At 45.9% G+C, this 25,959-nt stretch overlaps 1 protein-coding gene across 1 annotated transcript in view; it reads left to right on the top strand.

Annotated features, from left to right (window-relative positions):
• SSR1 (signal sequence receptor subunit 1) overlaps positions 1-25,959 on the top strand; it is a 193,445-nt gene that overhangs the window by 42,133 nt on the left and 125,353 nt on the right. Inside the window, exons 2-4 of the mRNA XM_085607224.1 lie at positions 8,284-8,402; positions 19,478-19,571; positions 21,612-21,874. Of these exons, the coding sequence (XP_085463350.1) occupies positions 8,284-8,402; positions 19,478-19,571; positions 21,612-21,874 (476 nt within the window). The remainder of the gene's footprint in view (positions 1-8,283; positions 8,403-19,477; positions 19,572-21,611; positions 21,875-25,959) is intronic.

Here is a 25,959-nt window from a genome sequence, read left to right as displayed (position 1 = left end):
CCACGGGTAGGGTGGCACTCTCCAAAATGGTCATGCTCCCCCGCCTCCTGTACTACTTTGTTAATTTACTGATGTATGTCCCCGTCCCCCCCCCCCCTGCCTTTTTTGGTAGGCTCACTAGGATGCTGCGGGAGTTTGTTTGGGGAACCGCCAGACACAGGCTGGCGCTCGCAAAACTATACCTGCCACCAGACAGGGGTGGTCTGGCGGCCCCTTGTTTTGAACACTACTACCTGGACGCTCAGCTACAATGGTTAGTCCGCTGGTTGGCTGATAGAGGCAGGGACGACACAGCCACGGCAGAGGCACCCTATTCGCTGGAACGTGTGACCGGACTCTTTCACCCCTTAGCTACGGTCACGGGACCGCTGCCGCTCCTCCTAGCTGTGGCACATAGGTGCTTCTGGAGGGCTCTGTACCTCACTCGCGCGGTTGTTCCATACGCGCCGGCAATACCCCTGGAGGGCTCCCCCGGAGGGGTGCTTGCGGCCCCTGCACTGACGGGCAGGTGGGAGGCAGATGTGCACACGCTGGAGGACCTATACAGAGACGGTGAGCTTATACCGTATGAGACCTTAGTGTCGGAGGACGGGCTCCCGCCCGGCGGGTTCCTTACGCATCGCTCACTCCTGGCGAGATTGACCGCCAAATGGGGGAACATGACTACGGAGCCTCGCCAGCACCTAACCATGCAATACCTGCACGTCATGGGGAGGGGCGGGCATCTGGTTCGCGGCTTCGTTGCGGGAGCACACGGCGGTTAGTCTGAGCCCGCTCCGCGTCAAGTGGGAGCAAGACCTGGGGAGGCCAGTCGCAGACGAGGAGTGGGAGAGGGTCCTTGAAGGCCCAGTGCGTGTCCCCAGAAATATGCGGTTCCGCCAAATCCAGCTGTTCATAGTACACAGGGCGTACCTCACACCTGAGTTGATTAACAGGTACTTTCACCGCAATGACGCACTCTGCCCTAGGTGCGGAGAACTGGGGGCGGGGTTTTTACACATGCTATGGAGCTGCCCTGGGTTGAGCGCCTATTGGAGAGAGGTCAATGGGCTGCTGCAGGGGAGTGTGGGTCGCAACATCCCATTTGACTGGCCCGAACACATTTTACACCACTTTACAAGATCGCCCAAAGACAAGGTAACGTCCCGAGTCATGGACCTGGGGCTCGTAGTAGCAAAGCGCCTCATCACCAGGAGATGGAAGGCACATGACTCACCACACACACGGGCATGGAGCTCCTCATTCCAGGCATGGGCTAGGGCGGAGGGGACGGCCATCCGCAGGGAGGAAACCCTGGGGCTGCAGAAGGAACCTATGGCGGATCGCTGGGAGCAGTTGCTTGCTGAGCTCCGGCGTTTGGAGAGGGAGGGGGGTCACACGAGCCACGTGGGGATGGTTGGAAATGCCTGCGCGAGCGACGGCGTGCTACCGGCTGCCCCGTAGACGGGATAGCATAGCCCCTGCTGCCTCTGACCCGCAGATAGGGGCGTCTGCGAACACATGGGGACGGCTGCAATCATGGGGGTGGGGGGGGGGGGGCGATCCCAGGGATGAAAAGGGAGTTTTTCTTTTGACTTGTTCGTGACTCATCTGTTCTCAACGCCTAAGTTGTATGGGCGACATAAGTTTGCATGTACGGCTAAGTGGCTGGTATATGGTGGCTGCTGCCCCTCTTTAAGAGACCACACCAGAACTGATGAGGTAAATGCAGCCGGCTCCTGGGTGGGTGGCGGTTGGCACATTACTTGACTGCAGGTCATATTCAGCTGGCTAGGCCGGGCACGGGTCAGCAACCTGCATATGTTCATGTACTTCTGTGTGTAATGTATCCTGCTGAACCATGTACTTTTCTTTACTACACCTAAAAAGCAATAAAAACAGATTTGCAAAAAAAAGAGGGTGCAAAGTTGAGACTGGGTCCCAAAACTAATATATTTTTTTAAACACGGAGCACCAAAATACTGCCTTGGGAGTACTTTGGTAACAAAAATATATATATAAAAAAAATATTTTAAAAATGCAGTAGAACCCTATATTTTCCAAATATAGTGTACTACCGTATGTTTTTGATTTTTAACTTCTAGAAACCCTAGCTAAAAAGTTTAGAGTACCATGGTAATACCTACAAATTACAGCGCTACTTAATTTTTTTTAAATTAGTAGTTCTCCCTAAACTAGTATCAAAATAAATAGGAAAATTATAAATATATTTCTTTACCTACTGAACTCTTCAATAAAGTAGTAATAGGTAGAGAACAATAATAAAACCTACTACTTATCTAGATCTGAGACCCTAACCCAGAACGCAGCGTAACTCAAACAAAATGTGCTGAAAATGATGTGGCTGCCTTTGACCTTTTTGGTAAACACAGCCATTCGCCAATCACATACTGCCTTATCATGCGTATGTACCACGGTATACGAAGAATGTACTGCAATATACTGTGGCATAATATATAACTAAGTATTTTAGAAATTATGCTTAAAACTACTTACACTATTCACACACACAACCCGAAATGACAGTTTATACCAAATAATAGATTTTCCTCACAAATTAAATCTACATCCGTTAAACTTTCACGCTGTGTCTGTAGTGGTGTAAAGTTCAGTGTGGTAATTGAAACACTGTCACTCCACTGTATGCTATCCACTGTACACCACTCTACTTTACCCCATTCTACTCCATTATACTGTACACTATTGCACTCAACGCCACTTCATTTTATGACACTCCAGTGTATGCCATTCTACTCTACGCTATTCCACCTTACTCCACTCTATTCCTCGACACTGCACTCTACGCTATTCCATTCTGCCACTCCACTGTACCCTCTTTCAGTGTACACCACTGCACTGTACACTATTTCTATGTTCGCTACTCGGCTATACACCCACCGTTCTACTGTCTGACAATCCACTGTATGCTATTACACTGTACTTAACTCAGTTTTACAACACTACACTCTATGCCACTCTACAGCAATCCACTTTACTATACTTTGCTATTCCACTGTTTCAATCAATCAATCAGTGACACTTATAGAGCGCGCTACATACCCGTAGGGTCTCAAGGCGCTGGGGAGGGGTGGTGCCGCTACTGCTCGAACAGCCAGGTCTTCAGCTTCTTCCTGAAGGAGAGGTGGTCTTGGGTCAGGCGCAGGTCGGACGGGAGGGAGTTCCAGGTCTTGGCGGCCAGGTAGGAGAAGGATCTTCCTCCTGTAGTCGCTCTTCGGATGCGGGGGACAGCGGCGAGGGCGTGGTTAGCTGATCGGAGGTGGCGTTTGGGAGCGTAGAAGTTGACTCGGCTGTTGAGGTAGCTCGGGCCTTGGTCGTGTAGGGCTTTGTGTGCGTGGGTGAGGAGGCGGAATGTGATTCTCTTGTTGACGGGGAGCCAGTGAAGGCCTCTCAGATGTCCGGAGATGTGGCTGGATCGTGGGATGTCGAGGATGAGTCTGGCTGAGGCGTTTTGGATCCGCTGGAGTCTCTTCTGGAGCTTGGCGGTGGTCCCGGCGTAGAGGGCGTTGCCGTAGTCCAGTCGGCTGGTGACGAGGGCCTGGGTGACGGTCTTCCTGGTCTCTGTGGGGATCCACCAGAAGATCTTCCGTAGCATGCGTAGGATGTTGAAGCACGCCGAGGAGACGCTGTTGACTTGTCTGGTCATGGAGAGGGAGGAGTCCAGGATGAAGCCCAGGTTTCGTGCATGGTCAGTTGGTTTGGGTGCGGTGCCCAGGGCGGGGGGCCACCAGGAGTCGTCCCAGGCGGAGGGTGAAGGGCCCAGGATGAGGACTTCCGTCTTGTCCGAGTTCAGTTTCAGGCGGCTGGTCGTCATCCACTCGGCTACCTCTTTCATCCCTTCGTGCAGGTTGGCTCTGGCGGCGGCGGGGTCGTTGGTCAGGGAGAGGATCAGCTGTGTGTCGTCGGCGTAGGAGATGATGCTGAGGTGGTGTTTGCGTACGATGGCCGCGAGGGGGCTCATGTAGACGTTGAAGAGGGTGGGGCTCAGGGATGATCCTTGGGGGACGCCGCAGATGACTTCGGAGGCCTCTGACTTGTATGGTGGTAGGCGGACTCGCTGTGTTCTTCCGTTGAGGAAGGAGATGATCCATTCCAGCGCCTTGTCCTGGATTCCGATGTTGCTGAGGCGCCGTATTAGGGTGCGGTGGCAGACCGTGTCGAATGCCGCGGAGAGGTCTAGGAGGATGAGGGCCGCTGTTTCTCCGTTGTCCATCAGGGCTCGGATGTCATCAGTGGCGGCGATGAGGGCGGTCTCGGTGCTGTGTTTGGCTCGGAAGCCGGACTGTGAGGGGTCGAGGGATCCGTTCGTCTCGAGGAAGGCGGCCATCTGCTTGTTGACGGTCTTCTCGATGACTTTGGCTGGAAACGGGAGAAGCGAGATGGGGCGGTAGTTCTTGAGGTCGGTGGGGTCCGCTGTTGGTTTCTTGAGTAGAGCGCTGAGTTCGGCGTGTTTCCAGCTTTCAGGGAAGATGGCGGTGTCGAAGGATGTGTTGATGATGTCTCTCAGGTGGGGTGCGATGACAGCGTCGGCCTTGTTGAAGACGTGGTGAGGGCAGGGGTCGGTTGGTGATCCGGAGTGGATGGAGTTCATCGTGCGGATGGTGTCTTCTGTGCTGATCGGGGTCCAGGCGTGGAGGGTGGTGGTGGGGGGGGGTGGCTGGTCGGCCGTGGTGTGCGTTGGTTGGTTGTTGAAACTGCTGTGTATGCCACTCTATGCTATTCCACTATATGCCACTCTACTCTACGCCAGTAACACACAGCGGTATTCTACTCCACACCACTACGATATTTCACTGTGTGCCACTCCACAGTACGCTATTACACTGTACGCAACAACAGTCTACCAACTCCAGAAAAGGCTATTCTACTATGCACCACTACATGTACCTCATTACACTCTACGCCTCTCCATTCCACTCCACCCACCTCCAGTGTATGCTGTTTCTCTGCATGGCATTACTCTTCCACTACAGTGTAACTCACTCCACTCTATATAACACTGCACTCTACAACACTGCACTGTACACCACTTCTTGCCGGTCCACTGTATGCCACTCTACTCACACTCCAGTTTGCACCACTGCACTGTACACCATTCCACTGTATGCTAATCCACTGTATGCTACTCACTTGTACGACACTCCAGTCTACGCCCCTCCACTGTGTGCTACTACACTATATGCCAGTACACTTTACATTATTCCACTGTACTACACTACACTCAGCTCTTCTATTCCACTTTAAGCTACTCCGCTCTACGCCACGTCACTGCTCTGCACACCACTACACTGTACGCCAATCCACTCTACACAATTCTACTTTACAGAACTCCAGGTACGGCACTCCACTCTGCTATTCCTGTCAATGCCACTTCAGTGTATGTCACTCCACTCTCCTACGCTATTCCACTGTACTCCACTTTACTCATGCTACCACTCTACGCTAGTCCCCTTTACGCCCCTCCAGTCTTCGCTACTCCATGCTCTTTCACGCTTCACGCTTTGCCTCTTCATGCCACTCCTCTCTAACAAACTCCACTGATGCAATTACTCTGTATGCCAATCGACTCAACACAATTTCACTCTGGACGCCATTCCCCTGGACGCCATTCCCCTGGACGCCACTAAACTTCAATTTCAAAACATTTTTTTATTTTAAAAAAACCTGTTGAAATTAAGTGGAAAATAACGAAGGTTAAACCTTTATTACAGTTTGGCTTGCATAGAAAGAATAAAGTTTTCCAAACTTCAAATACACTAACATAAATTCTTCAGTTATAGTTATACCCTAAATTTATAATTTATGCACCACCATTAAATTAATTTTGCTCTATTTATTCTTTTGCTATAAAGTTAAAGTACATAAATATCTAATTATGCTTATACCTTTTATTGTGAATTTATGTAACCCCTCCAAATTATAACTCTTGCACCTCCATACACCTATTCAACTTTGTATCCACACTACATTAATTATATTAGCTTCCAAAGTTGCCTTGCTATAATTAGCTGAAAGTGATGGAAGAGTTTACCTGCCTAACAAGGAGCTGGTCTCTACCTGCAAGGATTGACTTAAATACTGCGAATTTATATTCCAGGCCAAGATGACAATGACAGAAGGGACCAAAGAAGAGCAACGGGCATTGAAAAAAATTTGACTAGCGAGCCTAATCACTTTATAAAGCCCGCTGACAAAGGAGAGGCATTGTTCTCCTAAAAAAAGACAGACTTTGTGACTGAATGCACACTATTGCCTTCAGATGAGAGGTATTACAAAGTCATCACACTGGACCCTACAAGGAGACTACGGACCATTGTCCAGAGTATGGTTGAAAAAGCAGAAACCAGCGGGTAGATCTAAAACAAAAAAAAGAAGCAGACTTTCTATTTCACAAAGACCCGGAGATGCCATATTCCTATGCTTTACCAAAAATGCAAAAAAATTAACATTTCCCCCTCCAGGTCGCCCAATAGTCTCAGGTATTGGTTCCATCCAGGAACCTCTTTCACAGTTTGCTGATTATTTATTTTTATTTTTTTCCTTCGACCAATTGTACAAAATAAATCGACTTACTTGAAAGCTACTTAAGACCTAAAAGTTGTACATTTCAATCCATCCTGCATCTTATTGATTGGTCTAGACATCGAGCGTCCTGAAACAAGTCTTCCCCAGAATGTGACTTTGGAGACCCTAGAGGAGATTCTTTTCACAGAAGATTGGCAGTGTAACACTCCCTGACATTTTGTGTTGGAATGCTGCAGACTGGCATTGATGGAAAATGCCTGTGTTCCTGGGCTCTCTGTATTTGTAAATTCACTGTACTTCTATGGGTAATACCTTTACCCCAGCCTGGCAGGTTTATTTGTACACCATTTCGAGGAAAAGTATGTTTTGACTGACACAAAATCCATTCAGACAAAGGATACTCCTTTGGAAGCTTTATGTGGATGGCATCCTAATTATATGGGAAGGGTTCTAAAATTCTACAGCTTGCTGAAATGTGATGACCGTCTGAATTTTACTTAGACTAAGAGCAATATCACTCTCCCCATCCTAAATATTGACATTTATTTTTGGTTTTTTGCTTAAGGTAATCCCATAATGAGAGGGTACTATAAACCTACAGACAAGAACAGCTTGCCACAATTCAGTTGTTTCCATCCATGATGATTACAAGAAAATCTCCTGTATAGTCTGAGAATCCAAACAAACTGCAGTTACATCCAGGATTATAAACCACACGCAAGCAAGCTCGCAGAGAAATTGAGATGTATAGAGACCATCGGCTTCCATTATTCAAAAGAGCTACAAGCGACGAAGAAATTGGATCGGAGAAAGACTTCTTGACCCATTTAACAACATTCCAGAGACAGGCACCCTAACTGGTGTAACCACATACAATATTGCTTCAAACCAAATTAAGATTATTATTCACAAGAACTGGCGTATACTTAATTCTGGATAATTGCTAGCCAGAGTGTAGTGCTCCATTATTATGAACTTCGGACACCAATAATAAATGGCAGCACCTGCACAAGATTCTACACTGTAACCCCAGGCTTCCCCAGAGAACCACTCAAACATGTAGTGACTAGAAATATTTGAATTGTCTTCACCAGTGATTAGAAGTAACCATCAAGAAGAATTTTTCCAAGAACATGCCCATAATGGTTATGTTGCGATTCTTAAGGGTTGTTGACTCTTTACCTTGGGCTTCACATGTATGTTAAGTTGTCTGTTGTACGCCTGTACTATATGCAGTCAAAAAAAAAATGGTGGAAATTTTTGTGCAGATTGTGGGAAACCTTACTTGTGTGTTGACAAGTTGCATTTTCCATTCACATTTCCAAAAGGAATTTCTGGCTGTTGAGAGCAAAGAAATATGGAGGGAGGTGAGGGTCCTCTGTTTACACACTGTGGGAATGGATGTACCTGGTACCTGTGAGGTGATAATAGAGGCATGGATACTGGGCACACTGCATGGCATACCATGTTTCTAGTGGACACTGGCCACAGTCCTTATCCAAATGCTGTTCCAGCATACCCTTCTCACAAGTGATCCAACCTTTTTTTTCATTCATTTGATTACAAGAAGTTCTGCATTTTTTTTTCTTTGCTGAAGAATACCATCTATCACACTTTATTAGGTCCATAAACATGTAATCTGCACACCCCTAACACAATGAAGCATACTAAGCATTGCTCTCCCAAGTATGTTGAAGTAGTGAGACTATAATGTATGTCTTTTATTTTTTTTAACTCTAGGTCCAAGTTTCTTAGTTTCAGCACAAGATGCTACAGAGGACGAAGAAGCAGTTGAAGATTCTGTTGTTGAAGATGAGGATGATGAAGCGGAAGTGGAAGAAGATGATTCCACAGACTTGGTAAAATAGATTTTAATTTAATTTGCCATGGATCAGCCTTAACTTTTTACTTTTTGCTAGTTCATAAGACCTTTAGGAACAGTGTTAGCCTAATCTTTTTCACTTTTCTGCTACAAATCGAGAAAAATGCATCCCATATCACATTAATTGGACTCTGAGTAATAGATCCTGATACCATTCATATTAATGGCTTAATCTTACAGCAAGGAACATTGAATACTTGATACTTTTGCTCCTAAATAAACATTTCATTAAAATGTACTTGACAGCGGTCCCATAGATCTGTTAGTGTGGTTGCAAGCAATCAATTTCTTTGCACTTTTTTTTTTCTCCCTAGCTGTACAGCAGACTTTTCATGTAACGCACTTGATCGGTTTATCCATACACCAAAATCCAAATTTGTTTTGAAGGCTGCAATGTTTAGTCTACACCAGTTTGACAAACCATACTTATAGAACATAAGGCATTATCTTTGCTTTGTAGAATAATTTCAATATTGTGATCAAAATCCCATCTCTAAATTGTGCATGGCAATTTTGTCTCTGGAACAAATCACAGATGTGTTATAACTACAGACCGGTTAGCAGGTTAGTAAGAATGAAAAGAAGTTGCACCACAACCCTGGATCCATGACATTAGCAGTTGACTCTGGATTTTTTGTAATTCAAAGTGAACATGCTGCTCTATGGTTTTCAAGGTACCTAGAAATGGCTCTACTAGGTTTCATTGAAGGTTCTGTTTCACATTGAGACCTGAAATGTTTAGTATATCCCTATTTCAGTTCTTGCTGAATTAGCTCACATCTGACTTCCATTATATGGTTATTTTTAGGTCTCGCCTAGGCAGTGCTTGCAAGGTCTCTTCAAGACATGCTGTATTCAGGATATGCAAAAAGAACAATTGATGGATAAAATGCATAACAATGTCGTACATTCACCCCAGTACAGAGATCTGGACCTAAATCCATCATTTTTGATTATGGATTCAACCCAGATCTGTGACTGGTATTTGAAATGTTTCAGCGTTCCATCCATCATCTCCTTGAGTGTGCTTTGTTCGCCCTAAGTTGGCAGGGTATGCCCAGACGTGGGTTCCTTGCTCATTTTGGCACTGAATTCAAGCTAGCCTGGCTGAAGAGGGGTGTTACCCCGAAAACCGGTCTTATGATGCTTGTTTCCAGTCAAGACAAGACCTGGCTTGGCAGTTCGGGCTGAACTGTTCCCATGAGGAGCAGGGTCAAGAGTGATTTGCATATGGCTGGGTCTGAACTGGAGTGATGAAGTGAGCTAAAGAACGATGATGAATTCAAGCAAGATGTGTGACTGGGGGTGAGTGTCTGTAAAGTTTCAGAGCTCTGTCCATCATCTCCTTGTGTTTGCTGTATTCAGGATATGGGCATGAAGTTCCGCCTTCTTTCCGTCCATCTTTTGAATTGGTTCCTGTCACTGTCCTTTGTAAATGTTTTTTCATTGGTCAATTGGCTTAGTCGTGCCTCCTTAGTACCGCCTATTCTCTTCTTGTAACCTCCCATGAGGACACCCCCCTGTAACATAAGTTGTCGCTCAGTAGGCTTTAATTACAGCCTCGGAGCGTTTTTTTCTTAAGTTTTCTCCTGCCTGCTGTTGCAGGCAGAACACGTTCTCCCGCAACATTTAAAAAAAAAAAAAAAAAATTCAATGGGGGTCGCGCCGCATGCTGCGCCTTTCTTTTATTTGCGGTGCCAAACGCTGCTGCATGCTTTCTTTTTCTGTTTGTTATTTGAATTTTTATTTTTCAATGGCAGCACCACGCTTTAGCTTTATACATCTTAAGCTGAAGCGTGAGTGCCGCGATTGCTTAGAAAGTAAAGAAATAGGGGGGGGGAAGCACTTTAATTGTTTTTATTTACTTCTAAAGCAATCGCTGCACCCATGCTTTAGCTTAAGGTGTTTAAAGCTAAAGCGCGGGTGCTGCAATTGTAGCAAAAGTAAATAAATAGAAGAACAAAGCGTGCAGCTGCATTTTGTTTGTTTACTTTTGTTACAATCGCTGCAGACGCTCTTTAGCTTTAAACATCTTTAGCTAAAGCTAGGGTGCCGCGATTGCTTCAGAAGTAAAGAAATAGAAAAAAACTGCATTTTATTCTCATTAGTTGACTTTTGAAGCAATCGCGGCACCCGTGCTTTAGCGCAAGATGTATAAAGCTAAAGCGTGAGTGCTACAATGGCTTTGCTACACAAGCATTTGCAGTGTAATAGGTCTCGCATTTCTAGAGTTTGTGCTGTTGGCATTCTCCTTAATCACCCCTTATTAAGAATTATCAACCTAGTACTTTGCTATAACCAGCATTTGCAATGCACTAGGTCTTGCATTTGCGAGAGTTTGAGCTTTTGGCATTGTAAATTTCAAAGTCATCTTCCTATTAATCGTTACCTTAACTCAAACCTCCGTAATGAGTCAGGATTAATGTAATGTTTAATTTGATATCTTGGAGTAGAATCTTCTCATCACTTTATCTTTTTTGCTCCTAATGCATGTTCTCTTTTTTCGGTGTACAGAAGTGTTTCAGTTGAGCCAACAATCCTCTACATTAGATTCTGTTTGCTGTACTTGTGCTGCGCCCACAAATTAATCTATGGATAACCTCTTAATTTTTATTTGCTACTTGAAAATTTCTTGACATTTACAGAGCTTTTTAAAATATCCAATTATATACTTTATTAATCTTGTAATAATTAATTTTCTTTATTGTTGTGGAATCCCTGAATAGACTTTGTGGAATCCATTTTGAGAAAGGTTGCTCTTAGGTCATTTAGGAAAATAAACCTCAACTTAATTGTTGGTGGCTTAAACTGAATGTACTACATTCAGGTTTGCTCAAGATGTAAAGTAAAAACAAGAATCTGTTAAGTAGCTTAAACGGATTGTCCTTGTGATTATCAACTTCATCAACCTAGAGCTATTGCATGTGTGATTTAATGTATATGTCTAACCGATTAAATTTGAGTATTCACATTATAGCAATTACAAATATGATTAGCTGGAATTGGAACACTTTGTTTGCATAAACTTGCATATGTTCTCCTACAAGTTCCCTGTTTAACTTGTGCTCATAATAGTAGGTGTGTTGGTTATGCTAACAAGCTAATGATTCCCATAAGGCAGGTTTCTTTTAAAGTGGCACAGTGGGTGTAATGGTGTGTGGGAATGCTACGCAGATAGATTACCAGTGGTTTACAGAATTTTCAAGCATTCGTACCATCACCTTTTGTGTGTTTATATGCAGACATGGGTCCATTGTCTGCTGTGCCATAGCATCCAACCTGTACTTCACCAATGTTTCTGAAACCCGGTCTGAGGTTGCTTGTGGTCCCTTCTAGAGAGCCTTGTGTTTTTCAAGTGTCATTCTGTTTCTGCACTTGACCGAGTAGAGCATGTTGCAGTGGGCCAGTACACTACATCCATTGGCTTGGTAACTAAGTAAGGGATTGATTTTCGCCTGATTATGTGAACATCAACCTGAAATTGAGTAGCGCCAGGGCTGGTGGGTCAATATCTTTCTTTCCTTCATACTTGTGTGGGTTTTATTTTTCCTCCTCTGACAGTTCTTCCAAGCTGCATGCTTGCGGCTCATTTCTATCTACAATGCACTGTATCCTGTGCAGCCACTCCTTCTAAACCGGGTGGCCATCTTGGAATAGTGTTGTGCATAATCTTATCATAATTTATCTGCAAGAGACTGTAAGTTATATATTCCTTACCTTCGAATAACCCCCGGGCGTCAGACTGGATCCGTAATTTTTTTCTCAGCAGTACCCTTGCACGTCGGTAGGTGGTGTTGGTCGACTCCGCCTCTGTCGTGTGCGTCGTGTTCGCCAGGATGATGTTGCGCTGTCTATATAGAAGCCTCCCCGCGCACTAGCGTAGCAAAGATCTGGAGCGAGAGCTTGCCCCTTAATCATTTTTTTTAACTAAACTTTTTCGACTTTTGTTGACCTCTTTTTTTAGAGTCTTCGACTCCTGGTGCGCTAGGGATGTCCCATCGACTGACCCGTTTCAAGCCTTGCGAGGCCTGTCAAAGGCTGACCCGCACCTCGTGTGCCTTTGGTGCCTGGTGCGTGAGCACAACCCGAAGTCGTGCTTGGACTGTCGGGCCATGAATCCCAAGTCTTTGTGGGAGCGGTCCCGAAAGCTTTTGGAGGCCCGGCAGTTGGCTCCTCGTCGTTCCCGCTCAAGAGGAAGATCTTGAGACCGGTCACGGTGCCCCACACCTTGTTGCACTCCAGGTCGTCTGGTAAGTCCTAGCACAAAATTGAAGGCGAAGAAGCACCGTCGCTCTTCGCCTTCTCCTCGTTGGTCGGCTGACGTGACGTGGGACCTGGAGCCTCGTCGCTCAAATGCTCAGCCTTCGGTGCCTACTTCTGGGACGACTCTGCGCCTCCCTCCCTTTCCGGGAGCCGGATCGTCCTCTGCCCAGCTTCGTGCATTTTACGAAGCCCTCCTCTCCATCTTTGGGCAGCCCAACTCTGCCGGTGCGCCACGGAGCCGGAAGAGGGTCCTGGGCCTTTGATGCTGGCGGCTCAGGCCCCAGTGCTGGAGGGCCCCCGTGGATCCAGGCCTGGATCAGGATCGACACCGGTGGCCCTCACTTGACCTTCCTCAGTGCAGATCTCTGCGATAAAACCCTGACGCCGTCCTCTCCCCTGGCGAACGCCGACCCCAGCCGATGCCATCCCCATCCTCACCCCCGAGATAGACTGAGAGCCGGATTGATGCCGGCTGACATCCAATCAGACGCCGGGGGGGGGGTACTTTTGTTCCCCTGTTCATCCCTGGTGTTCCCTATTGCCCCGAAGGTGGTGATGAGATTTGGGAGGCGTCTTCTGACCCTTTGGCAGACCTGCAGGAACAGCCGGACTGGAGAGGTGTCCTGGGTGACGCCAGTTGTCTGGACACTTCTCCTGACCTTGGCATGCTTTCTTCCCCTACCGTGGCTACCGCGGAGGTTGTGTCCTATGCAGTGGTGGTGAAAAGGGCAGCTGAAACCTGGGCCTGCAGCTCCCTTTGATGGCAGTCAGGATTAATCTCTTGACGGAGGTGCTTCAACCGGCAGGGCCTTAATCCGATCCCCTTTAATGAAGCCCTCACGTCCTTCTGGGCACCTGGTCCAAGCCCAGCACAGGGGCTCCTGTTGCATGGACGATCGCCTGCCACTACTGCCCGGCTCCGGGTGACCTAGTTCTCCTCACCCAACATCCTTCCCCAGAGAGCATGGTGGTTCAAGCCTCCTAATCCAAGGGCGCATTCCCTTCTGCTCCCCCAGATGGGGAATCCAAGAGGCTGGATCATCTTGGGAAGCGCATGTTCTCTTCCCCCAGACTAGCATTGGGGTCCTTCAATACCGCATGCCTCTTGGACCGATAATCCCAAACAATCTGGGACACTGTTGCACAGGTGCTGCCACAGAGCCCAGAGGAGGCCTGGGCCGTTATCTCCCAAGCAGTGGCTGACAGGAGGGACGCAGCCAAATTCACAATTCGCTGTGGACTGGATACCACCAACTCACTAGGCAGAACGATTGCCTCATCGGTAGCCCTTCGGCGCTACGCCTGGTTGAAGACGTCTGGCTTTTCGAGGGATGTTCAAGCAACCCTGCAGAACATGCCCTTTGATGGCAGGCGCCTTTTTGGTGACAAGGCAGACTGCGCTGGAGCGCTTCAAGGATTCTCGCGCTATGGCCAGGTCCTTGGGCCTCACAGCAACCACCCGTCCACCTCGGTCTGCTTTTCTCCCCTTTGGTGGCTACGGAAGGGACACGCCCAGACCAGCCACCGGTTCACGTAAGCTACCCAGTCTCAGCGTGGCTGTGGATGTGGGACCCAATGACTTGGGTCTGCGGGCCAACGGGCGGGTCAGTCAATCAATCCCACCCTTGCTGTCACCTCAACCTTCCTAGTCCTGGCTTCCAGGGCCATCAGAAGCCGGTGTGCGGCAGGATTCGCCATCGCGTCCCCCACTGGCAGACCATCACGTCGGACAGGTGGGTTTTGCAGATAGTCCGAAGGGGCTTCTCTCTCCTTCTAGACTACATCTCCCTCCATGCCACAGTCTTTTGTTCGCATGTCAGAGGATCATATGGCACTTCTCCGCCAGGATTTTGGCTCTCTTGTCCACGGGAGCCATTAAGAGGGTTCCTGCACCAGAAGTAGGTCGTGGTTGTTGTTCCTGCTACTTTCTGGTGCCTAAAAAGGACGAAGGCCTACGTCCTATTCTAGACCACCGGGCACTCAACAGCTTCCTCCGGGAGAAGTTCAAAATGCTAACCCTGGAGACTGGACGGTGGCTTTGGACTTGCATGAAGCTTATTTTCACATCCCTGTCCTGCTAGCCCATAGGCGCTACCTGCGGTTTACAGTAGGCCATGAGCATTTTCAATTCACCGTGCTCCCCTTTGGCCTTACCAGCGCCCCTCACGTGTTCACAAAAGTGATAGCAGTGGTCACAGCTCATCTGTGCAGACTAGGGCTTCCGTTCTTCCCCTAGCTCGATAACCGGCTGTTGAAGGCCTGGCTCGCCCCAGGCTGTTGTCGCCTCCAGACTACGGCGGACCTCCTGCACTCGCTGGGGTTCACTATCAATGTGCCGCAGTCACACCTGACCCTCTCTCAAACGCTCCCTTTCATCGGGGCGGTTCTGGACACAGTGCAGTTTCGGGCCTATTCTCCCGAGCAGTGAGTCTGGGATATTCGGGCTATGATACTGATGTTTCAGCCTGCTACCTGGATTTCGGTGAGAATGACCGAGGCTGCTGTGCCTCATGCATCCTGCTGGTGGATCATGCCAGATGGCATATGCAAACTCTGCAGTGGGACCTGAAGTTCTAGTGGGTGCAGCATCAGGGCAATCGTTCGGACTACGTCCAAATCTCGGAGGGGACTGCGCAACAACTGCAGTGGTGGTTAACGAACCAAGCTTGGTTCAGAGGCATAGCCCTCTCCCTTCCCCCAACCAGACCTCACAGTGGAGACAGATGCGTCACTCCTGGGATGGGGCGGCCATCTGGGTGAGGCAGAGATCAGCGGCGTCTGGTCTCCGGCAGAGTCCGGACTCCATATCAACCTGCTGGAGCTCCAGGCAATTCGTCTGGCACTGAAGGCATTCTTTCCCTCTCTCAAAGGTACAGTGGTGCAGGTGTTCACAGGTCATACCACCACTATGTGGTACTGCAACAAACTGGGCGGGGTGTGGTCTTGGACCCAATGTCAAGAGGCTGTTTGTCTCTGTACATGGCTGGAACATCGGGCCATGACCCTGGTGGTTCAACACCTGGCAGGTTCTCTGAAGGCCATGGCAGACTAACTCAGCCGTCTGTGCCTGGTGGATCACGAATGGAGCCTTGGTTAGAGCTGTTCGCCACCGAAGGGAACGTGCGATGTCAGCATTTCTGCGCGTTTGAATTTCCAAGGCGTCACTCGCACGGCGGGGCTTTTTGTCGTGAGTGGAACTGCGGGCTCCTTGCCGCCTGTTAATTATTTTGGAAACATACTTGAGCAAGACGCAAATAATCTAAATTAGCAGACATACAGATTGACATTGAATAGACAATCCAACTGTATTTCATAAAAATGACTAAAGGAACTTCTAGTATTTTGATAACAATCCATTTTAAATAATTATTCAAACATAAAATTATGAGCAACAAAATACCATATTTACATGAATAGGTTCCTATATAATGAAAAATTCATAAAGTAAATCACAAAATGCATTTGAGCTCGTTATTTGTTCCAACAGTATATATATACTCATGTTTAGTCTTAAACACACTTGATACACATAACTGAAACTCGAGGAATTGATTCGTAAGAGCAGATTATGATATTGAGTTATTTGATAATGTGAGTGGCTTAGGTTTTATGTAGCTGATGGTAAAATTACAGTATGCACGTTTCGGCGGATATGCCTTCATCAGGGAGCCGTCACATTATTCACTCTGATTCTCAAGCGTGGTCATGAAGTTGTATTTGAGTTGAGTACCATTGGGATATGGGGCCTCCAACTAATAAGTTCTTAAAGGTGCAATGATTAACAATAGTCAAGAGTCTCGGGATCCAGCCTCGTGAGCACTAAGCTTCAGGGAAATGTCCGGTACGAGAAATCCAGCCTTAGGCACTGGACGGCAGTATTTGCTTAGTTACATGATGATAATGGTGAATGCATAAGGAATAGTAACAGTTTGTCCTTGTATTTGCCCAGGCAACTGATTATGGGGAGACTGCCCGCTCTCTGGCAGCACCTCGTCTCGCATCTCCTCCACAAGAACCTTTCCGCCTGTACCACTTCTGCCCAGTGTGCTGAAGATCAAGCGCAACCGGGCCCAAGTCATTCTTGTGGCTCCAGACTGAGCACAAAGAGTCTGGTACCCAGAGCTCCTGAGCATGGCCATCGATCCTCCACTCAACCTGTCTCTTCGGGAGGATCTTCTGTCTCTGCTTTCCTTCGGCTTCCAGATCAGCCATCTTTATTAAAGTCCCTTATTTTACAGAGGTTTTTCAAGGGTATTACTCATGTCTTTCCTCCTTCTCCTTTCGTAATGCCCCAGTGGGACTTGAATCTGGTCTTAACGTACTACCTTATGTGTGCTCCCTTCGAGCCTCTTCACAACTGTCCTCTCAGGCTCCTCACTCTGAAGACAGCTTTCCTTGTTGCCATCGCCTCTGCTCGTAGTGTCTAAGCCCCCTTCTCTGTGCATCCGGACAAAGTGGTGCTTAGGACAAGGCCTTCATTCCTTCCAGAAGTGGTAACGCCCTTTCACATTGGACAAACCATTACTTTGCCCACCTTTTTCCCACCTCCGCGCCCTCCCAAAGAGGAGAGACTCCACAGTCTGGACCCCAAGCGTGCGCGATCTTTCTACCTTGATTGCATGAAAGATTTCCGGGTGGAAGATCAACTCTTAGTTGGCTATGTGGGTGGCAAGAAAGGTCTGGTCGTTCAGAAGCGGACCATCTCTAGATGTGTTGTCCTTTGGCTGCAAATCTGCTACGCGTTGGTGAAAAACGAACCTCCAGTGGGGCTCCGTGCTCATTCTACCAGAACTACGGTGGCCACCACTGCTGTTGCTCATTGAGTTCCACTCCTTGACATCTGTCAGGAAGCCACGTGTGCATCCTTGAACACATTCACCAGTCCATACTGCCTGGACAGCCAAATCCGAAGGGACAGCTATTTTGCTTGTTCTGTCCTCAAGGACTTTCTGGTGTGAACTTAGTTCGCAACCCTCCTTCGGGGGTTGGTATTGCTGGGGTATCTATTCTAAGGTAAGGAATCTATTGCTAACAGTCTCATTCAGATGGACAAGTTACTTACCTTCTGTAACGATGTATCTATAAGAGACATATGTTAGTTATAGATTCCTTACCGCACACACCATCCTCCCTGCTCTGCGAAATGACTTCCAGGGACAGGGACTCCCTTGCAGGGCCTAGTTTTTCGCACCAGTGGCCATTGTCTTGCATGGATCTGTGCTTCTGGTGTGGAAAGACGTGTCAGAACTGACATCAGCACGCAGGGCCGGCGTCCATATATAGACCGCCACGTCATCCCAGTGAACACGGCATGGACAATGCATACGGAGTCGACTGACGCCACTGACCGACACGCAGGGGTACTGCTGAGAAAATTCTCTGGATCCAGTCTGATGCCTGGGGGCCATTCTAAGGAAAGGAATCTTTAACTAACATATGTCTCTTACAGATATATTGTTACCAAAGGTAAGTAACTTGCTGTACTGTTCTATGATGGCCAACATGTGGGCTTAATGTGGGGGTAAAGTTGGAACTTTGAAACCATGTTACTCTATGTAGTACACATTTAGAAGAAGATAGTTGACATATGCTATGTTAACTACTTAACTTTTTTTTTTTTATTGCAAACACATGCCTGCCATGTTTGTGGAGCCATTTTTCGTTTTTGCTACATTTATTATTTTATCGTATCTTTCTTGTGGTGTCTTTTCTTTTGCATGAGTGGGTGAATGCACGAATGATTCAGTGGGTGAACGAATCAATAGAAGAGTGCCAGAGTGTGCGTTTGGATTGAGTGCCTAAACTCAGCAGTGACCAAAAATGCACGTTCAGATTTAAGCGAGGCCTGTTGGCATTGCCAAGCTTGTTCTTTTTAATTATTTGGTGATCTGTGTCTGTGCACTGCTTGGATGCCTGAGCTGGCCTATTTTGAGCTCAAATAAATAAATGAAAGGTGGTTAATGATGTGTCAAATGTTATGTCTAAATGAAGCTTATAAAACTGAGAAGTGTACCTATCCTGAGAACTGCAGTTAGAAGTTGATAACCTCTCTTTGTGATCCTGAGTGCCTTCTTTATTTTGGGGGACATAATGCAGATTGTGACTTTAAATGCTCCTCAAAACTTCGCTAGTATGAAAAAACTTGCTGTGTTCTTTCCCCTACCACCTTTACCAATTTTAAGTTCCCCTTCAGTGGTCTGGCATTACTAGCTCCCTCTTCAATAATTAACTTCATTTGGGTTTTGATGCTGTTTCAATGACTCGTCCGTTGCATATCTAGCTTCTGAGTGGTTTCCAGCTTCTTCGCAGCAATTGCTTACAGGGCCGGCTTTAGCACTTGTGTGACAATTGTTTTTGGTGCGCGCGCCCCCCCTCCCATATGACCTCCATGTATTCCCTCACTACTACCTGGCAAAAACCGCCCTTCATCTCTCCATAGCTCCTCTCTCAAATACATTTAATTTGTTTTCAGATACTTTATGGTGAATCAAAACTGCCACTAGACAAAGCTCTGATCCCCCCTCTAGCAGGAACAATAATCACAAGAGTTAGTATGACATTTTTCTTGCTGCCGGAAAGATGGATGCACAAGGAACTCTGTAGCAGGTTCTTTTAAATCCTAAGTAATTGATATACACAGCGCCCCCCCCCCCCCCTCTTTTTTACAGGTCTGCACCCAGTGCAACCGCACCGGATGCACTGCACTAAAGCCGGCCCTGATTACTTGCAGTAGGTGGTGCATGCTTGCAACTTTTGTGCTTTAAAAATGTATTTTATATCTATTTTTAGGTAGAAGAAAAAGAAGAGGAGGAAGACTTAACATCAGGAGAACCAAAAGCCTCCCCAAATGCTGACACAACCATCTTGTTTGTGAAAGGAGAAGGTATATTTTTAAACGTTTATTTTATTAGTATTTGCTTTATGCTTGGAGTTACCAGGGAAGGCTTTTGGACTCGGACATTTCTCGAAACATAAGTTTGCAAAAAAAGATTGCAAGAAGAGTCATTATATTGCATAATACTGAGGATTGACCATTCTTCATGGACCATGTCTTCGAAAGGATCCTTGCTACCTTTGAGTATAAATTCTAGATGAGAGGTTAATCGGACAGGGTTTTGGGGCCGTTTGCTTATATGTACTCATATAAGCAGCGAGGCCTTTGTTAAGCAGCGAGGCCTTTGTATTAATACAGACAAAACTAAGTATCTCATTTTGAATCCCCCACACAAGCTTGGCCCCCCTCCAACATTGGGGCACGTTGCTCTAGAAAGAACTAAAACGTTTGACTATCTGGGCATTCGCTTGGTGGATACAATGAAATGGGACTGCCACTTGACCAAAATGTTGTTGAGCTTAAAAAGAGTGACTGGGGCCCTGTTGAAAGAACAGAGAGCAGCATCTACAAGACCAATAGCGGCAGTAATGGATATTTACTCCGCCAGAGGAGTAAGTGCAGCACTTTACGGGGCGGAGCTCTGGGGGATGTCAAATATGAAAGTGCTAACTCGAGCTGAGAATGCCTTCCAGAGAAGCCTAATGTCTCTCGGTCCTTCTGTTCCCATTTTACCCCTGCAATTGGACATGGGTTGCCGGGCGATTGAAGATCAAGCAAAACTACGCCCCCTGTTACTGTGGGCCCGCATCTGGAGAGTGCCAGAGCTCTCAAGTTATGCGGATGGCCTACGGGAGATAATTAATTGCCCCGGCTGGGCAAAAATAAAATGGCTAAGGGACGTCAAGGCTCTATTTATAAATCTGGGGCTGGAAGAAGCATGGCACCAACAGTCAGCCCCGCCCAAATCCATGCTAAAACAAATTTATTGGACATGGGTGGCAAGTAAAAGGAATTCTTCCTCAACGATCTGCAAATCCACCAGAAATTTTGTGGAGCATAAAGATGTCCCTATCAGAGAACTGTACCTGGACATTGTTACTGCCCCATGGGATAGATCTCTGTATTTCAAATTCAGAATAGGTCTTCTCCCGGTTATGGAACTCACATGCCACTGGAAAATACCACACCAGACTGCGCCATGGTGTCCATTTTGCCCTCAGCGTTATGAATCTGTCCCCCATCTGTTATTCGAGTGCCCCGCCTATAAGGCTCCCCGAATGAAATGGTTAAAACCGATGTGCCTTACTTTGGGCACTAGACATTGTAACGTGGCATTACGAATTTTACTTGCAGACACTCGCCCATTCTTCGCATGCGCCACCTCGAAGTATTTAGGTTGGGCATGGCGAATACGGTCAAAAAGACTTAGGCAAATTGTTTAATCATGATTTTAATTCTTTTAGCTAATTTAAATAATTTTCCTATTAGACAAATGTAGAAAAAATGTTGAATTTTAGAATATCTAGGGTTTTTTATGTTTTCTATTTAGTAAATGCTCTAAATGACCTTTAATGTATGTACGCTTTTTAAGATATTTTATGTCGAAATAAAGCCTATTTGACTTGACTTGACTTATATGTACTCATTTCTTCGTTACTGTACCACAGACCGATCTTTAACCAGGTAATCGTGACATTTTTTCCTGCCAGGAAAGAAGGAAGATGGACTCGCAGCCAAGCCCCTTGCACTGTGTAGCCTGTTTTGACTAGCACCTAAACCGATTTATTGAGTCGAACCAAGTCTTCTGTAAGGATCGATTTCTGCTTCTAAGAGGACTGTAGAATGCTCTTTCTGTTTAATTAACTAGTGTGACAAACCAAACCTCATCTGATTATCACTGTACAGAGCATTATTCAGCCATTTTATGCACTATAGATGATTGTTAAAACTATCCGGATTCTTCCCAATTCAAACCAGGATCACCAATTATCGTTTTTTGTTTATAGTCCGATAACTGTAACCATAGAAGTGTTTGTGGTGCAGCATTCCATCTCTATTTAACATTGATTTTTGTCTGTTCTTTCTTAGATTTCCCTGCTAACAACATTGTGAAGTTTCTTGTTGGTTTCACCAATAAGGGTACTGAGGAATTTACCATTGAGTCTCTTGATGCCTCTTTTCGATATCCTCAAGATTACCAATTTTATATCCAGAACTTCACTGCTCTTCCTTTGAGCACCGTGGTTCCACCTCAGAGACAGGCCACGTTTGAGTATTCCTTCATCCCTGCTGAGCCTATGGGGGGTCGTCCCTTTGGCCTTGTAATCAACTTGAACTATAAAGATGAAAATGTAAGTTATTTTTTTCTGTTTGTTATTGGAGAAAGGTTATTGATCTGCTAACCGTATCATTAATATACTCTTGTGGGGAGCCAGTAGTGCACTTCAAGCTCCGGTGGTAATTGTTTGCTGTGGTGCACTTCAAACCCTACTGTTTACTGTACTTTCGTTGCTTAATTGTATACATCTTTGTATAGGTCTTTGCACATTTATTCATGCCGAAACAGTTTGCTAGAAATATGTCCTGCCAGCAGATAACGATTCCAATTTTAGCTTACTGAGTAGCATTGTATGCCTCTGAATTGCTTTTCCTCAGCAGAATCAAACAAATGCTAATGCAGTCTTGACACCATTGCTTATATCCAGTAAAAAAAGGTAGTCTCGCTAAACCTTCTCTAGGAAGGGCTTTTTGGTTTTGGGCTGTGCAGTAAGGAGTTTGCCATTTTTGCAATGACAACATAAACTATAATTTCGCAAAAGTGAGCGTAGGTACCATTAAACTGACTCTTTTAGTGGGCTACAGACATCTATATCCAGAAACTATATATATTTGTTTCTATAGCCCTTTTGTATGCTGTATACCATACAAAGCACATCCCCCCCCCCCCCCCCACTCCTACAGACTAGCCATTGTCCCTTTTCAGCAAAAGGATGTAGAGTCAAAACCTGCTTCTAGTGCTTTTTAGATCTTGCCTACGCAGCGCAGGAGGGGGGACCTCTTGGAATCTATTAGCTTTTTTGCCCAAAAACGTGCGCGCTTTGCATTGCTTTCAATTGCAACGCGTGCATGTTTGGCATTTCTCTTGCGGGAGCGAGCAGTGCCATCTGTCTGCAGTTATCGTGCTCGCTCCCACAAGGTAAACGCTCTGCGTCCCTGCTCTCGGCCTCACTCACCCCCCCACCCCCTCCTCCCACTTGATAACCGAGCGTCCGTTAACCCACGGGCTACGCCGAGAGTGAGACGCATTTGTCCTTGTTCTTCCTGCCACCTATACACATTCCCATGGGCATGAGCGGGCGCTGTGCTGACAGAACTGTGCGGCCAGAGATGCACTGATAGCAATGGGGTCACCGCAGAACTCACAGGCTTCCAGCAACTGATAACCCACAAACCTAAGGAGAAGTGCGAGGATATGGGAACACTTCCTTTGTAGTGTGCAGTAGGGGCCTGTGTGTAGTGGGTTGTTTTTTTCTTGAAAATGAATGCTTTTTTTATTCGCTTGTTCAGGGGACTGTTTCCTTTCCCTTCCCTCTGCTTCTTATATGCCCTAGTTGCATGAAGTGGCCACCGGCACTTATTTTTTACCCCAGCACTTGTTTTCCATCATCACGTTTTGTTCCAGAGCAAAAGAAAGGTGAGAAGGGAGGAGTGTGCAGCGGTGGTAAAAAGAGGCAGAAGTTGTAATCCATACTTAAGCAGCCTCATATTTGGCAAAGCCTGAATTCGGCAGCTCTGGCGCTTGGCTCCTCAGATTATTTTTTGTGCCCATGCATGTAATTGTGTACTTATTTATTTACAAAATGAAGCACTACCTTTAATCCTATGCACAGGACACTCGAAGCATTGGCGTTCCTCTAATTCAGAGTGTAGCAGTACTCTCTCTCAAAAAAAAGTATACCGGCAGATTTTTTTTTCCTTTTCCTGACAGGCCAAGAGGCCATGTTTAATAAGGAGTCCCAAATTTGAAAACTAGATTGGCCATTTGTTAAGTTTGTGCTTCTTAGTTATTTTGTTTTAAATAATTATGCTTACCACATTCATTCAGAAGCCATGCAACATCCTTCGTTGCCATCCGATATGCCTTACTTTTCAATTTTGCCATGTGAGTAATGGGGGCAGGCAGTTACCTGAGCAAAAACTGTTGATTGTGACACTATTGATTTAATAAAATAGTAGTACTCCATGTATTTTAAATCGCCTGACCTAGAATTTAGTTTAATAACAGTTTTGAGATTTTGTTGACATTGAGGCTGAAGCAGTAGTGCCTGGTTTTGTGGAAGAGTGGTGGGGCGGGGTAAGGGGTCAGGGGATGAAAGACGACAAAGGACAAAATAAAAAAACTTGCCTGCAGGCGGCCACGTCGTGCTCTTCTGCTCCTCTCCTCTGCAAGCAGTCTCCCAGGCTCCACTGCGTCCAATCCTGACGCTGCTCTCATACTGCTGGAAGCAGCGTCTGGATTGGCCTGAGCGCTCTGAATTTGCCCTCACAGTGAGACTGGGAGCCTGTGCCTGCTGTCTCCAACCCGGCAATGCAGCTCGGGTTGGAGACTGCTTCAGCTCGAATGACAGTTTGGCTGTCCTGAGACAGTCGGCCAAACCCTCATGCGCACTGATCACAGTGCACTTGCCACTCCTCCTGCAGCCTGCCATCCCCGTGGACCAGCCCCCAAATACTCCGAAGGAAAGGAAAAATGAAATGGGTTTATTATCGTTTTATTTTTCCATTCCTTCTGTTTGGAAATGGGGGCAACGCTCCTCTGCCATAGCGGATGAGCCGCCGCAGGGCAGAAGGCAGAATGGTTTGCGTTTTTTATAAGTTAAATTCATAATTTAGAAAATGATGTAATTCCTGAGAAATATGCAATAGAATTCATACTTTAACACCATTTCAGTGAAACAACACCTCTTATCTGCTCTTTCTTTTCTCTCTCTGAAAAAATCACAATAATGTTTACTTGTAAAACTGTTTGCTAAAGGAAGTATATTTTTTGCGAGATGAGTAAAATTGCACCTTGAAATAAAAGTAAATGTCTGTCCTTATCTCCTAATGACAAAAGAATGCTCAAGATATTTTGTTTTACATCTGGACAAGCGCACAGGGGGGTAAAACAAATCTGAAATGGCCCCCTCTGCCACGTGGACCTAAAGAGATGAGAGAAAGGAAACTGTAACCAGTATTACACCAGTTCACACAAGATTTTTTTGTTGTATTTGCTTCGGTTTCTGGTAGTTGTAAAACTTAGGTAATGATTTCAGACCTAAAGTACCACTTTCAGTCACTACGTTGAAACGTTTGTTTTGCCCTGCATTTGTACCATGTGATGAACTGTCGAAAAAAAAGCCCTGAAGTCAGTTTTTTTTCCTTGGGGGAATTATGCCCTTAATTCACATTAATATTAATAGCACTTATAATGGGAAGTATTGTGTGACTGCTAATTATGTGGTGATGGAAAACATGTAGTTTTCAATTCAAGGCTTCATGGCACCCTAAGGTCCTCGTCGCGAGGGAACTTATAATACCCAGTTGGGCATGAACACAGTATTCCCAGCCATGCAGAAATACTCCATTGTTTTTTGGGGGAGAAATTATTCATAAGAAAAAGGTCTGGAATTGCAGAATGGAATTTAGAAATTGGTTTGGTAGCAGCAATCTTTTAATGTTGTTCCCCGTTTTATGGGAGCGTATATGGGTTAACTTACAGTCCTCTGTAATCCCCCTTTATAGCCTGTAGCCTTACTGTGCTATTTTTACCATGGGACAAGAAATACAAACCAAAGGGTATCTGCCTAAAATTCATTGCAAGGCCCGAGATTCTCAAAACATTAACAGAATTTAATCCGAAATAATAGGATGACGAAGGGTAAAAAGAAGAATTAAAGAGAATTTGCAAATAAAGGCAGTGATTTAAAATCTGTCTTCCCTGAAATTAGTTTTTTCGATTTAATTTACGATATTTTTTTAATTCGAGCATTGCTGAAATGTAACTTAGCTTTTTTAGCTAGGTATCTAGAAGCCTCTTTCTATAAACTTGATATTGAACAGTGTGAAATGAGGACATTTTTTACTCCTGCCTTGCATGCTGCTCTCTCTTCCTTCACTTATCAGTCCTATCCTAAGTGTGACATCACTACAATTCTCGTCATAACGTGACATCATGATGATGCAATCAAACCGTGATGGTGGCTGGAAATACATTATTTCGATATGTCACTTTTAATTCTGCCCCGTGAACCAAGATGTAGCCTCTGGAGGAAAAAAGCTGATGTATTCGCAAGTTGTATGGTGATCCCAGTTCTTTCAAGGGACTGTAGTCTCATTTCAAGCAAAACCTTCATGTTGGTTGCCTACATAAACCCCCTTTTTCGCTTCCTTTCCC

The sequence above is a fragment of the Triturus cristatus genome, chromosome 5_2 (genome assembly GCF_964204655.1).
Source record: "Triturus cristatus chromosome 5_2, aTriCri1.1, whole genome shotgun sequence".
In the NCBI taxonomy this organism is placed as follows: domain Eukaryota; kingdom Metazoa; phylum Chordata; class Amphibia; order Caudata; family Salamandridae; genus Triturus; species Triturus cristatus.
The sequence above is the reverse complement of the archived record's forward strand: the minus strand, read 5'-3'. Positions and strand labels throughout refer to the sequence as shown.